Source organism: Argiope bruennichi, chromosome 10 (genome assembly GCF_947563725.1).
Source record: "Argiope bruennichi chromosome 10, qqArgBrue1.1, whole genome shotgun sequence".
Classification (NCBI taxonomy): Eukaryota; Metazoa; Arthropoda; class Arachnida; order Araneae; family Araneidae; genus Argiope; species Argiope bruennichi.
In genome coordinates, this window is record NC_079160.1 from 97610210 (window position 1) to 97625789 (window position 15580).

General features: G+C 31.6%; 2 protein-coding genes across 2 annotated transcripts in view; one reads left to right on the forward strand and one right to left on the reverse strand.

Moving 5' to 3' along the window:
* LOC129988706 (peroxidase-like) overlaps positions 1-7959 on the forward strand; it is a 54969-nt gene extending 47010 nt beyond the window's left edge. Inside the window, exons 13-14 of the mRNA XM_056096977.1 lie at positions 2161-2263; positions 7689-7959. Coding sequence (XP_055952952.1) covers positions 2161-2263; positions 7689-7782 — 197 coding nt within the window. The 3' untranslated portion in view covers positions 7783-7959. The remainder of the gene's footprint in view (positions 1-2160; positions 2264-7688) is intronic.
* Positions 7960-12715: 4756 nt separating this feature from the next.
* LOC129988940 (peroxidase-like) overlaps positions 12716-15580 on the reverse strand; it is a 46757-nt gene continuing 43892 nt past the window's right edge. The window contains exons 12-13 of the mRNA XM_056097225.1: positions 14748-14850; positions 12716-12819 (exon numbers count right to left, since the gene is read on the reverse strand). Coding sequence (XP_055953200.1) covers positions 12735-12819; positions 14748-14850 — 188 coding nt within the window. The 3' untranslated portion in view covers positions 12716-12734. The remainder of the gene's footprint in view (positions 12820-14747; positions 14851-15580) is intronic.

A 15580-nucleotide genomic window follows, 5' to 3' on the forward strand; every position in this document is an offset into this window, starting at 1 on the left:
TCCAAAAGTTGCGCACTGAATTAAAAAAAACAATAAATTGACTAATTCTTGAAATTCAGATGTATTCAAGCTTCACAGATTAGAAATATGCACAAGTGGCGCTGCAATCGCCTTACGTATATACGCTACTGCTTTAAACGGGCCAACTTTGGTTCTTAAACAGACAACACAACGAGAACTTCTAGAACGAGAACTTCTTGGCCATAAGTTTAATTTTGAATGAGTTATCATTTGCAACTTTAAGACCAATTCTACAATTGCTGGAAAAATATACCCTATTACGATTTGTCAATTGCAGAAAGTAGCACTAAATCAAGTGGTATAGTACAGTTCAATTATTTTCCATCATAAAATGCTGATTAGAAAATAAGTCAAGAAAATTATAATAAATAAAAATAAATGTCAAAACGTATTTTAACAGCGAGCGATAAAATTATAACACAAATCCATAACAAGTGATTATTTCCAATCTTCCAGAGTAAAATTAAAAAGGTGGAAAATATTTTTTCACAGCACCAAAGTGGGTAGATTCAATCTAAATCTGGAGTTAAAAGCATAAAGGATAGATTAGATATAATTTCAAGGACAAGAGTTAAGAGGATAAATTCAATTTAATTGCAAACGTAATTTCAAATCAACTACATTTCGAACTTAAATCCGGGGAAGTCTCCAATCAACTTTGTTTCTCATTGCCACATGTTATAGATTTGAAAACTTGCATACATTATTTGACACAAGTTTTTTTAATTAAAAAATTGGGATGGTGAAGCCATTTTGTTATTCCAAATGCCTGATATACATAAATTCTTTGAAGCAACTACCGAGAGTGGTCTCCTTAAAACTTTCTCGTATATTCTATTTTAAACTTGTCATGCTAAAGAATGCCTTACATGGCATTGGCGAACAATAGTTATGAAATATTAAATTTGGCGTGAATTTAGTATTTTTTTATGAATCTTATGCGTCACCTTTGGCGAGTTATTTGGCGATTAATCCCTGTTCTGCGTTAATAGTATCCAAAAATCGAATTTGTGTTATAGACATGTTTTTAGTATTTTTTTATGAATTTAATGCGTCACCTTTGGCGAGTTATTTGGCGATTAATCCCTATTCTACGTTAATAGTATCCAAAAATCGAATTTGTGATATAGACATGTTTTTTTCAATAGATTGCATCTGTAATCACAAAATCCCTTAACAAATTTGATACATTTAAGTCACTCCATTTTTGAATTATTGTGTTTATATACTTCTGAAAGTACAGATCGACAGAGAAACAATCCATTTTTGGACTTTCCGTTTTGGAGAGTCAATCCGTTTGGCACATAGTTTGTCAAATGTCTGCACTATAGACGTTAAATCTATGTACCGAATATTTTTCTATCTAGCTCTCTTCGTTTTGTAACGATTCTGTTAACTTACATTCGAATAGCCGGACTTCCACCGAATAGATATTACCCAAAATTTGATAGAAATATGCAAATTCGGTTTAAAGATTGTATACACCCCCGGGGGCTTACCTCGAAATGAGGATGAGATGCTTCCGGCATGTTCGTTGTATCTCGCCACCCTGGAGGGTACACTAATAGGTGGGAGATCTGACTCCTCCCATCGATGACGAGACGTACTTCCTTCGGGGAGGGTTGTACCGTGGCCGGTGACGGCCCTTAGGACTCAACCACAGTTCCCGCCAATGTTGCTGTTGCGGTGGTCCGGTCATTCAGTTTTTTATGGTTTAAATCCGTGTGCCTTCGTGGCGGGTCGGAGAGTTAGATGGTTGACTTAAAGATTGTATACAAAATTTCATCCGTCTAGCTCAAAGCGATTTTTGAGTCTCTGTAGCAGACAGACAGATGGACAATTTCCAAAAATGTGTTTTTCGAACTCAGGGTGGTCTAAAACGTGAAAATTCCTACAAATTTTGAGTTCGTGTTTTTTGATATTTATTATACTTTCTTTATACTATGTATACAAGAAAGTAAACATTTAGAAAAAAAAATATCTAAAGGATTTCCAGTCAATAGATCTGACGTATAACTTAAGAAATGGCAGATTTCACAAAAATTTTACTTTCATAATTGATAATAAATTAATTAATTCTAGAATGTTTGCTTGCATAAAAAGATGAAAGAGAGTTTTTGTCTATATTTCTATTTTCAGATCAAAGAAGTGCTCTTAAACAATGTTTCATTTCTCGGGTTTTATGTGACAACACTGATATTGAACACATCACAAGACATCCATTTCTTCTTCCCTCCGACAGGTAAGTCGTCTAAACATAATGATTTCGAAAGTTATGATTCTATAGAAAGAAAGCGGGGTGTTAATTTAAATACGCACACACACACACACACACACACACACACACACACACACACACACACACACACACACACACACACACACACACACACACACACACACACACACACACACACGCCGACCCTTTTATTCCATATATGCAGTAGCAAGCAAATGTTGCATAATATTATATGATATCAAATAATATTCGCAATATTGTATTTATATTGCTCAATATTGAATAATATAATACAGTATCACATAATATTGGCCTATACTGAGCAACTTGCGGTACTATCTAGGCTTATCGTAAACGTCCGCCATCAGTATGGACGAGAAAATGGCACAGCTGGTATACAATAAACAGAACATTTCTCACTATAATCAGTCATTATTTACATCGGTCCAAAGATCGATTGGTAGTTAAATATTCTAGAAAAAAGTTTGATACATATCACATAAATAAATTCTATTATTTTAAAATCTTAATAGAATAAATTCACCTGTCGTCGTTGTCATATTACAAACATTGCCTCGAATTTCATGTAGCATCTAATTATGTGCTTTTTTAAAGTTAAGCCCTGTTCCCAAGGCCTGCGGATGCCTTAAGTCAGGCACAGTTTCCCCTCTTTTCCCTCATTTGTGGTTATTTGGGCTCTTTGAAGTCTGTTCATCTTACCGATAGTTTGCGTGAAGCTCCCGACCAACGTCCACAGGCGAAAATGGTTCTACAAGGGGTCAGATGACAGAATTAGGACCATATTCGTTATGGTAATGGATTATGGGAATGGGCTTTAGTCAAATGTTCTGAAGGAACAATGTAAAACACGTTCTGATGTTAATTTGTAGCTACAAAAAATCATGATAATGTTTTGGAGGAAAGAGAAATTGAAACATGAAAGTCGATAAGAACTGAGAAAACCTTTGTTTATTGAAGCACTGCTTCAATAAACAAAACATACTACTGCTTTTATGCACTTAAAAACTTTCGGATATTCAATGTAGAAGCATGATATAAATGAAAGTTCGGTAACGCGAAATGTTATCATAATCATTTTGAACATTTTTAATCAAAATGTTTAAGGCAAATTATTAATATCAATATTTATACAAACTTTTCGAATAAGAAATTATTCTCTCTAATTTACTGGTCCATCACATATACTCTTTTCTTCGATCTCCCTTGTTGAATAATTCCTGTCCAATCTGAAGACTGAGGTATTAAACGACCATTGCAGGCCATCAATAAGGCGGGAACTAACGTCGAATTCTATTCTATCACAGCTCACGATATATCCCCTCCTATAGCATGTACGCCCTGCCATTGGTGTGATGGTAATTGCATTTCTTCGATCTCCCTTGTTAAGTTTTTCTTGCCCAGATTGATGGCATGGGAATTAAATTGAACGATCATTGTCGATTATCAATAAGGTGGTAACTACGGTCGAATTCTATGGCTAGCACAGCTTAGGAAATATCTCCTGATGTAGGATTCTCGCCTTATCATTGGTGTGATGGTAATTTCATTTATTCGATCTCCCTTGTTAAGTTATTCTGGCCCAGACCGAAGGTATGGGTATTAAATTGAACGATCATTGTCGATTATGAATAAGGTGGTAACTACGGTCGAATTCTATTGCTATCACATATTAGGAAATATCTCCTGATGTAGGATTCACACTTTATCATTGGTGTGATGGTAATGCCATTTCTTCGATCTCCCTTGTTAAGTTATTCTTGGCCTGACTGAAGGCATGGGAATTAAATTGAACGATCATTGTCGATTATCAATAAGGTTTTAACTACGGTCGAATTCTATGGCTATCACAGCTTAGGAAATATCTCCTGATGTAGGATTCACACTTTATCATTGGTGTGGTGGTAATTTCATTTCTTCGATCTCCCTTTTTAAGTTATTCTTGCCTGGACTGAAGGCATGGGTATTAAATTGAACGATCATTGTCGATTATCAATAAGGTGGTAACTACGGTCGAATTCTATGGCTATCACAGCTTAGGAAATATCTCCTGTTATAGGATTCACACCTTATCATTGGTGTAAAGGTAATTTTATTCGACACTATTACTATGCCCACCAGGAAAGCAAGAACCAGCCTTTATAACAATAGCTTTTCTTTTCCATATCTAGGATATCTCCTGGTAGAAACTCCTTGTTAAATGTGTATTTGCATTAAATGTGATGATATTGCTATTGTCGATATTATGCATTGGATATAATAGGAAGGTGGAACATTAGAGTATTAGAAGATATCCAACTTTTTGGCTCAGAATAACAAATGTTCGAAAATGTTGCTCCGCTGTTGATATTAATGTTAATAAATTAATTTGTAAGATACATGTTAGTTTTATGAAGATATTTCTTTAAGTGGAGACAAAAATATTTAATAATATCAGAAGGATAATTTACAAAAAATTTTTTTTACGAAGTAAGACAACTTAACTAATTTGTTATCCAAATAATAGAAGTTTGCCATTATGTAGTAAATAAACATTTATACATTGTTAAAGTGCCTAGATGAAAATAAAATATTCACTGGCGGTTTTCAAACTTTCTAAATTTCCTTCTTGAGAAAAAAAGGAAAGTCAAATAGGAGAAAGGACAGAAAGACATATATATTCTATTAGACATAACTTCCGAAACTAGAACGAGATGAAGAGACTGCAACAATTATGTCAGATCTAGCTGATGATATATTGTTCTTGGCATCAATTGAAATTGAAAATAAAAAAATATGAATGAGAGATTACTGAATACCCATGCAGATGAGCCATTTTAATTCTGCCTATTTAAGAATTACATTCCTTTCCATTCGTAAACAAAACGAAAATTTTATTTTCACGTTTAAGGACAGCAAACGGTAATGTGCATGGAGGGTGTGGGGTTTGTTTCATACCGGTCTTCTAGAGAAATCATACTTCATGAAAATAAATTTAAAGAGTATATTTTTATGATTAAGCTGAGAAAGCGAATATTATATGAAAAAAATATTTCTGAATAGTCATTAAAAATTAATATATATATATTATGAATGTAATTCAATTAATTTTAATATAAATAAATACGCTCAGAGTTTCACAATTTAATGATTTTTGACCTTCCTTAAATTATCGATATATTTTCTGCATTTTAATTAATAAAAGTATGCCATTTAACTCTATCAATACTGAAAGCCCCCAAACTCCCATTAAATGAAGATACGATGGGCGCCCGAGGTGCCTGGTTATTACTGCTCGATTTCCTACTCTTATCGTTAAATATGATTGGTTGAAAACATTTACTGCTTGTTTTTTGACTTCCCACAAAAGTTTAGCTGACATGATGTTTTTCTGAAAAATCTCAAAGCTGACCGAAGATACATTTGTTTCGTAACTATTAGCTAAGCAGTGTCCTCTTTTGTTTATCAACTCCATAATAAGCTATTGTTGAGATTTTTAGGGGGGAATAGTGAGTTTTTCTTGTCTTTGTCTGAGAAACTCAGATATTCCAACATTTTATATATATATATATATATGCTAATACTGACCCTATTGGCAGAATTGTGAGGATTTATTGAAATATTTTTTTTAATATAGCACTTTTTTAAAACGTAATAAAATGTAACAGTGTAAAACAATTTCTTTTTGCCCCACACAGATTCATAAACCCATACAGATACCTTATCTAACCACAAAGAGAAGTTATTTTATACTTCTTAGTCTTATTTAAAAATGAGGTATATTATTTTTTATTTAAATTATTAATTTCTGCTTTTTTGGTCTTTTGTATGTGAATTCCTGACATCGATTTTAAATTAATTTCCCGATGATCTAAATCCTGTGACAAAATTTGAACAGAATAGACAAGAAAACGAATTATTATTGAATTGCCATCCACTTCTGAACTATTCTTGAAGTTTCGAGTCTCCAGTTCATTGAGAAGTTAGTTTAAAATCGACAGAAAAATTTGCATCGAACAAATAGAATGGAAAACAAGTTGATAAAAGTATTAAAATAATAAGATTTAGGGCAGTTGATTATAAATAATCATTTACTAAAAATGTAAGGTTGACGTCATCTTGGCGTATTACATATTTACATGAAAATCATTCAACTTACAAATAAAAAAATCGTTTAATGTATCTTTGATTTGCATTCCATTCATTTTTAACCAATAACTAAAGTTGATGTCATCTTGATATCGCACTCCTCCGAAATAAATGGAAGAATTGTTATTTTTTTCCAGTTTTTTTTTATTACTGACATTGTTATCAATTTATAATAATTAATTTTGACCAAAGACAATATAGTGAATGTTATAAATTTTTTTATAGCTGTTAAAACGCAAGGAATTAGTAAAGGGTGTCCCAAAAATTAACACAAGGTTTAAATTTGTCCCATTCGTGTTGCAAAGTGTTGGCAACCCTGTTAAAATAAGCCATTTCTCAGCTGAAAGTTTAGGGTTAGCAAGAATGGAGCGTTATATGTCCAACGTCTTAACGCGTAATTTTGATTTAATAAAAAACACAGTGTCTTTTTCTTTAAATTGTTATATTTTTATTGAATCGTAAAGTACACGGGATAGCATTATGAATAGAATAATACATAGAACAAATGGCCTACATGGCTTCGCTGGCATAATCGCACTTGTTTCTTGAAATTTTCCATTATCACTTTGCATAAATGTTTTTGAATTTCGTTGATGTAGCTTCGAATTTCCTCCTTCAAGGCACGCGTACTTGTGAGCTTGCTGGCATAGATCTTCAACTTCAAACAACCCCATAAATGGAAATCCAATACTGTTAAAAGGCAGCGGTGGCCTGGTTGTAAGGTCTCGTCTTCGGAACTGGAGGGTTTCCGGTTCGAGACCCGATTTCACCGAAGAACCGTCGTGTAAGGGGGTCTGTTGCACGTTAAATTCGTCCTAACCAAACGTCCTCCCGCTGGTGTGGTGTGGAGAGGGGAGTGCCAGCTCAGGTGTCGTCCTTGTCATCTGACCGCGGTTCAAAATGACGAGGTCCGTCTCAAAATAGCCCAAGTGTTGCTTCAAACGGGACGTTAATATAACTAAACAAACCAAGCCAATGGTGTTAAATCACACTACGTAAGGGCCAATTCTGGCTGCCAGACTCTCATTATTTTTGATATATTGTTCAACAATAAAAAAATGTTGCGATGCTCCTTTTTTATTAATCCTAAACTATCAGCTGTCAAATGATTTTTTTAAATAGGGTTGCCAACACTTTACTGCACGAATGTGCAAATTTGAATCTTTGGAAAACCTTTTATATGCAACCTGTAAACCTGATATTTATTCAAAGAACCCAATTCCTATGTTACAGGTGAGATTACTTTATTTTCTACTGATATTTTTATATGTTTTTTTTCTAGTAATCCTGACGTATCGTGCAAAGAAATTCCGAAAATTGATTTAACTCCTTGGAAGGAAAGCATCACTATGGAAGATGTATCTACAAGCTGTTGATTATGATGTTTTCTATTATGGATACATGGATACTGATTATTCTTACGAACATTCTTCTAAGAATTTTCGAAACAAAGAAAGCTTATGGATTTTTTACGATCATAAGAGTTGAACAAATTACGAAGAAAAGTGTTTTGTTAGATATTAGCAAGCACTTCCGGTTCGGCTGGTATTAAATATTTTTATGCCTTTAATTAATAAAAAAATGTTTAATATATTGCAACAAAATTGATTATCTTGAACTTTACACTCACTCACTCGCACACACACAAACACACACACACACGCACACACACATACTCATAAAGTTTTCTATTATGGATATATGGATACTTATTATTCTTACGAACATTCTTCTAAAAATTTTTGAAACAAAGAAAACTTATGGATTTTCTATGATCGTAAGAGCTGAACCAATTGTGAAGAGAGGTGTTTTATTAGATATTAGCAAGCAGTTCCGGCTTGGATGGCCTTTTATTCATATTTTTATGCATTTAATTAATAAAAAAATTATTTAATATATTACAACGAAATTGATTATCTTGAACTTTACACACGCACGCACGCACGCACACACACACACACACGCGCGCGCACACACACACACACACACACACACACACACACACACACACACACACACACACACACACACACACACACAAACACACACACACACACACACACACACACACACACACACACACACACACACACACACACACAAACAAACAAACAAACAAACAAACACGCCTTTATTATAAATAAAGGCAAAGATTAATTAGTTTGAGTAAATTAATTTGAATGGTTTTCTCCGTCAAAGTTTTCAAATTTCAATAATTCATAATTTTCTGTCTATAGCTTTATACATTCAATTTTATCGTTGGAAAGACAGCAATGCTTAAAAATTGATATAATTTAAGACCATCGCTTGGATTTGGAGATAAACCTTAATCTTAACTGCAATAAAATTTCACAGCTCTTTATTAAAACCACGTCTTGTAGTAAAACTTACTCAACAATGAAAAAGATAAGTTGAATATGAAGTTTAATATCTTGGTCATCAATAATTGGAAGAAAAGCCAGGATAAAATGTTTTTAGCAATGATAGAAACAATTTGAGTTTTATTTCAAGAGTGAAATAAATTGTTGTAAAATAATTTGATTTAATAAAAATTTATAAAAAAAGATTTTAGGAATTTAAAGATGATATAATATTATTTTTGTCTCGTAATATTTTCTGAATTATCTTAGAAAAATGCTAACATTTTACTAAAATTAAACCATTTTGTTAAAATTAAAAAAAAAAAATCACTTCAAATCCATATTAACTTTTTCAGTCCTGGCTGTTTAAAAATTTGATTTGATAATCTTTTATCTTTGTTACATCTCAATAGTTTGTGGAAATAAATATTTGGTAATCAAACAATTTTAAGTCTCATAATTTTAAGGTACACATGTGTGTACCTCAAGTCTTAAGCTAGTTAAAGCATCCTCAACAACAACAACAAAAAAAATATTTAATTTTCCTGGTTACTTAATAATGATACTTTTCTTATTCTAAGGTCTTATAAATGAAAAAAAAATACAAAACTTATTACATTAATAATCTATTAAACCTTATTTAAATGAAATTTCATTTTTAAAAAAATATTACGTAAGTAGATACTGCATTTTGAGCACTTGACTCTTCACCTAGAGTTACATCCTGGATACCTGCATTTTGATATATACTTATCGTCCATGTAATGTTGTAGATGCTTGACATATCTAGACTTATTTCTTTTTAATTGGGAAGGGACAATTTTCCTTGCTCTTTTATAGATATTTTCACCAGATGGTGATAATGAAGTAGTTGCTTGTAGTTGCATTTCCATCATTTGATGACCCCTCTTGTATTAATTTGTTTTCATTGAAAAATGATTTTTTACTTGTTCTTGGTTTCCTTTCTTGCTGATGATGAGAATTCCCTCATATTTCAACAGGGACCGAATTCTATGCATTTGAAATTGCAATAAGGTCATAACATTTTTGGTTTTATTCCTGACAGCTCAGCCTGTCGCTTTGCCACCATTTTATAGTATATCAAGCAATTGACAATTACTAAATCTACAAAATAATTTAATGCTCGTGTCGGTCATTTTTTGTAATTACTGCATACCGGTAATATGCAAAATAATGGTCGATGCCTCCCATATTATATTCTTTTACAATAGTAGATTATTTTATATCAGCTTTTTGTTTCAATTTTTTTTGTCTGTCTTCTGCCTATTCCATTTGACTCATTACCAATACATGTGGATAATAGTAATCATGATTAATAATAATAATAATAATTAATGAATGGATACCTGATCAATGACTCCCCCGATCTTGGCAATCATTTTAGTAACCTGGCGAAGAATTTGGTGACAAAATCGAACATTCCGAAAATAGCCGGAATCTTGATGATACTTCCATTAAGAAGAGTTGTGGTGATTTTTGTGAGAGAGTTGACCGTTGAGCTCAGTTCAAGCGAGTAGTCAATTATGAGCAGACGATTCGTGAGGTGAAAGCAGTCGTGCGAAGTTTCCTTCCCGCGAGTTCTCTCGGTATTGTTACTGTTGTTTATTACCGGTTTGCTGCTTGTGTGCTTGTGTTGGTAGCAAGTGCTGTTCTTATGTGCGCTTAGTTTGTATTTTGTTATTGGTATGTTCGTGTTGAATAAATCGTCAATATTTGCTATTGAATCTGTTGTACTTATTCTCCGTATACCCAATGCACCTCACATTTATTTTCTAATTAAAAGTTTCCTTAAAAATAATTCTCAACCTCTCTCTCTCTTGGCAAAATCTTTAAACGCAAGTGGTCACAAAAGCATGAGCTGTCCGATTATTTATATGCATATATATTATGTCTCTCAACATCTAGACTGTACATCAATTCTTGTACTCCTTATGGCTACATATAAACCTTTGTACAGCTATCTGTTGTGTTGTACAAAACAGATAACTAGTGTCAAGATATTTTGATATAGTTACTTGTCCTATTAAAATATAGGCCAATAAAATTGAAGCTTAGAAATTAAAATAAACCTTTTTTTATCTTGCAAGAAAGTGGAAGTTTGTATCTCAAAGGGAAAAAAGAATATTTCCAATAACAGACAATTTTCAGATATAGCAGTGAATTCTATTGACCTGTGGTAATTAGGTATATATTATTTATTGTACTTAGCTTCAATTAAATTTCTTATGAAAAAAATTATTCTCATGATTCCCTCAACAAAGTATTTTTATCATCAAAATAATACAAAAATTTCTTTGATAAAAATAATATTTAACATGTGCCACCTTATTTTAATAACCTTTCACTTGTTCTGCTTACGTGTACATTAACATTTCTAATAGATTCGAGTCTATAACATTGTAGTACCGTTTAAGACTTTTTTTTCAAGTAATTTGTTCCAAATTGTCAGTTTCTTTGTGTGTAAATGCCATTTCGTTTCCAACACCTCAAGTAAAAGCTTCTGCAAAAACTTAATATCAGTATATTTCTTTGCATGTAAAAAAATAATATCATAATAATAATATCTTTCTGATTAATGTCTGATAAATATATATTCAATATTTGATCACATTCATGAATTGATTAATACTACCAGCAAATATCGATTAATGGAATCGTTTATAAACTTCTGATATTCAATATACTCGGAAAGGTTTGAATAATATATATATTGTTTTCTGAAAACGTCCAATTCTTATTAAATAAGTTATGCCAATTTTAAATTAGAGGCACATCCTCTTTTTTAATTTAGGAACTTATATCTGATATCTGCAAATCCAGTATCAATTCCACCCTCTTTTCCTACATTCTTTCGGTAAAAAATGGGACGGACCTCTTGCAACACCTTCTAAACTCACGCTATTCTTTTAACTGGTAATATGCAATTGATACGTTTCATTTTTCAAACATCTATGGTCAAGTAAATTGTTAAAAATACGGCACTATTTTTTACTTTCTAATAAACATACTATAAAGAAAGAATAGTAATCGTCAAAAAATTCGAACTCGAGATTTTGACGAATCTTTGTGTTCAGTACTTTGCTACCAACGCGCCAAGTTGGCAAGCGCCCATTCTAGGGTTGCTCCTTTTTTGTAACTCCGCTGGTCGTGAAACGCCAGAACGGGTTAGAACTCGGATCGCGATGGTTACCGTTGGTAGCGGGATGACTCCATGCTCCTTCTCATAGAAATAAACCGCATTTTATAGAAGCTTCGTATTCATCACTGATAGCTACACCGCAATTCCTTAGTTTATTTTAATTAGTTACACCGCTTTATTTAGTTTATTTCCCAATCTCAATTGTGGAGATTTCCCATTCTCAATCATGGTTGAGATTTTGTGACTGCAAGTGTAGTTTTGTGCCAAATTTTGGTTTGAATTAATTGGGAAAATATTATTTTCAATTAATTGGAAATAAATAGTATCCAAAAATTCGATTTTTGGATACTATTATCCGCATACCAGAAATGAATCATCAGAATTCTCGCCAAAAATAACACGATGAATTCAATAAAAATTTTAAATTCCTGCCAGAGGTGAATATTTCGTAACTATTAAACACCAATGCCATGCAATGCGTTCTTCTTTCCCAGAGAGTACAAAAAGGTTTTGGGTGAGATCATTCTGATTTACCTTCAGGTGTAATTTTGAAAAATCTGTGCATTGTTTTGTTTGTGCTTGTAATTTCCTATTCTGTAAATTTACTTCCATTCATTAAACATATTGCTGATGAAATTTTTATTAAAACCACTTTTTATACAGCGTTAATCTTTGTAATATAATAAAAAAATAACTATACAGGATAAAATTTCATTGATTGTTTAAATAATTTTACAATTTTTTTTTTTCAAACATTGAAATGATATTATATATGTAAAGATATCCAGATAGTTTAGTGTAATATAAATTAAGATGTATTGGCATTGTTTTCATTGTCCTTCCATGGTGTGAGATCAACTTTGGGAATTTCACTGCAGGATCTCGCAGAATTCCTAAAACGAAGATGTATGCAGTTAATGCAGATGAAATTACCAATCCAGTAAATGAAGTATTCACACATTTGTTTCACTCGATCAATGAATATAAAAAATAAGTAATTATAAAAATATAAAATTGAAAATGAATTGAATTTTATAAAGCATTTTCTAGTAAGAAAATTTGGGCTATTTCTCTATATTTTGATAAATGTACAAGTTTCTAATTGCATTATTAGAATAAGTGAATATGGCAAGATCGAGTTTAATATTTCTTGAGTTACATATGAAGCTAGGTACTGATGCAGCGCAACATATATTTTTATAGATTTTTAAACCCGAAAGTACTTCGTAAACGTTCTTTAAATAATTAATGTACACACAAACGTGCACACTCACACTATAAGAAAGATTATTAGCATATATCAAATTTCATGATTCTAAAGAGATATATAAAAATAAAACTAAAAAACGCAGATTTTTGTTTTGTATAGAAATATAACATATGGAACAAATTTTCTTATTATATTGCCCACTAAACCAGAAAGCGCGGTTTGGTTAACAGCTCATGTTCTTATAATTCAACATGTTGAATGTTCACACAATTAATTAAATATTAATTTACTATTAATTAAATATTATATTTCCACTCAGCTTTCATAGTATTATGAAGCTAAGCAATATATTTGAGCTTTACATTTGTATAGTAAACTGAGTTTAAAATGCCCAAAACATGGAAAATACAGACATCAAAATAAAATTTATTTTACTTAATTGATAGAATTTTCACTTAATTTCAAAATAATTTCGAAGGTTTATTTTATTTATTTATTTATTTTCGTCATTTAGAACTATTTTAAGATAGACAACTTCATTTTAAGATGAAATTGAAATTCAACCTTGAATCCGACTTTCATATTCTATGTTTTCCACTCAAATATATCTGGATTACCACTCAGAAGGATTAACTAAATTTAGTATAATTCCTTAAATATTATCAATAAATTTCAGAGCAAAATTAGCTTCCGGTAGTAATTTAAAATCCGTATAGCAAATCAAATATTTTTTTAGGAAATATAAGATATTACAATTATTTGGTGGAAATTATTATTTTATATTTTATTTACAATAAAACTGCTAACGATCGAAATATTTTACATGTTTTATTGATATTGAACCATGTTTGACAGTAAAATTATTGTATGCACAAACTAATTTGATATGAGATTACTTCAAATTTCCATAAATATTTGTTTTAAGTAATTCAAATTTCTACAAACAAATATTGCAGTACAATAAAGATTTAATATAAATTATTAAGTAAGTAAATTTTTATTTGTTAAAAAACGTGAACAGAATTTCATTCGGAATAACACTGGATGTATCAGCTATTAATTTACAAAATTTCATTTAAGGGAAGTTGTTCAGAATTTGGCCCGATAGTACCTGCCAATTGAATTACAGATTCTGTGAAACCTGTTTCCTTCGTTTTGAAATCAATCTATCATTGTTCCTATCGGTTGCGTTGGTGCACTTTATTAAAATACTATTTGGAGAAATGAACCTTGTATCTAGGCATATTCATAAAATAAAATTAATTAAAAATAAGATGACGTGAAAGCTGAAGGAATGAATCGCTTTTTCTCAGCCAAAACCATGTCATAATTAATATTAATATATTGTCTGATTTTAAAATCTTATTGCATATTATAATCGATTATTACAATATTGGTTCAAAGTTTTTATTTATTATGATACAATTCGTTCATTTTTGCCCTCGATTTCTTCGAAAAACAAATAATATTAATTTCTCACTTCTATTCATTCATTCAGCATTATTCAGCATTAAAATGTGTTCATTCTAAAAGAAATGAACACATTTTAATGCTATTCTAATTTTTAGGTCAAATTTGTGACTTTCGAATGGCAACTACGATGATACTTACTCGTTATCAGGAAGGAGAAAAGGATTCTTCGTGATTTCATTGATATCCGTGTTGTCACATAAAAGTCGAGGGAAAGAGCACTGCTTCAGAGAACTTCTCTGAGCTAAAAGTAAAAACAAGAAAATAAATATTGTTATAAATTACGAAACATTCTCAGTTATATAGATCACTAGGCGCCTTTGGCGACTAGTTTGTACGCATAGATATTGAATTTTCATACATTTAATATGGAAAACATTATTTTTGAAACACGTTTAATATGAAATTCATAGTGATTACCTATCTGGCGAAGGTGAAGTAAATTTTGACGCTTATTAATTTTGTATGCCTATTTCTTGATACACGAAAAATGCCTATTTCTAGAATACCAGCCCCTTCCAGAACATTTCTAATAATATTTTGCAGTTCTAACAATTAACGAAGCATTGAACTATGTTCAGATTGTTAAAACGTTCATTTAGCCAGTCTGAAATGTTAGTATAATGATAATTTATGTATGTAAAAGTTTATATTTGGTGACGTCATTCATCAATAAATAATAAGAGCGTGACATGCACGTTAGCGTTATATATAGAGAGAGATGCTGCTTGTTTTCCTTTACTATGTGGTGCTGCTTGCATCTGTTTAACAAATGGTGCTGCTTGTATCCCTTCATCATGTTGTACTGCTTGTATCCCTTTACAATGTGGTGCTACTTGTATTCTCTTACAAGTGGTGCTGCTTGTATCCCTTCATCATGTTGTACTGCTTGTATCCCTTTACAATGTGGTGCTACTTGTATTCTCTTACAAGTGGTGCTGCTTGTATCCCTTCATCATGTTGTACTGCTTGTA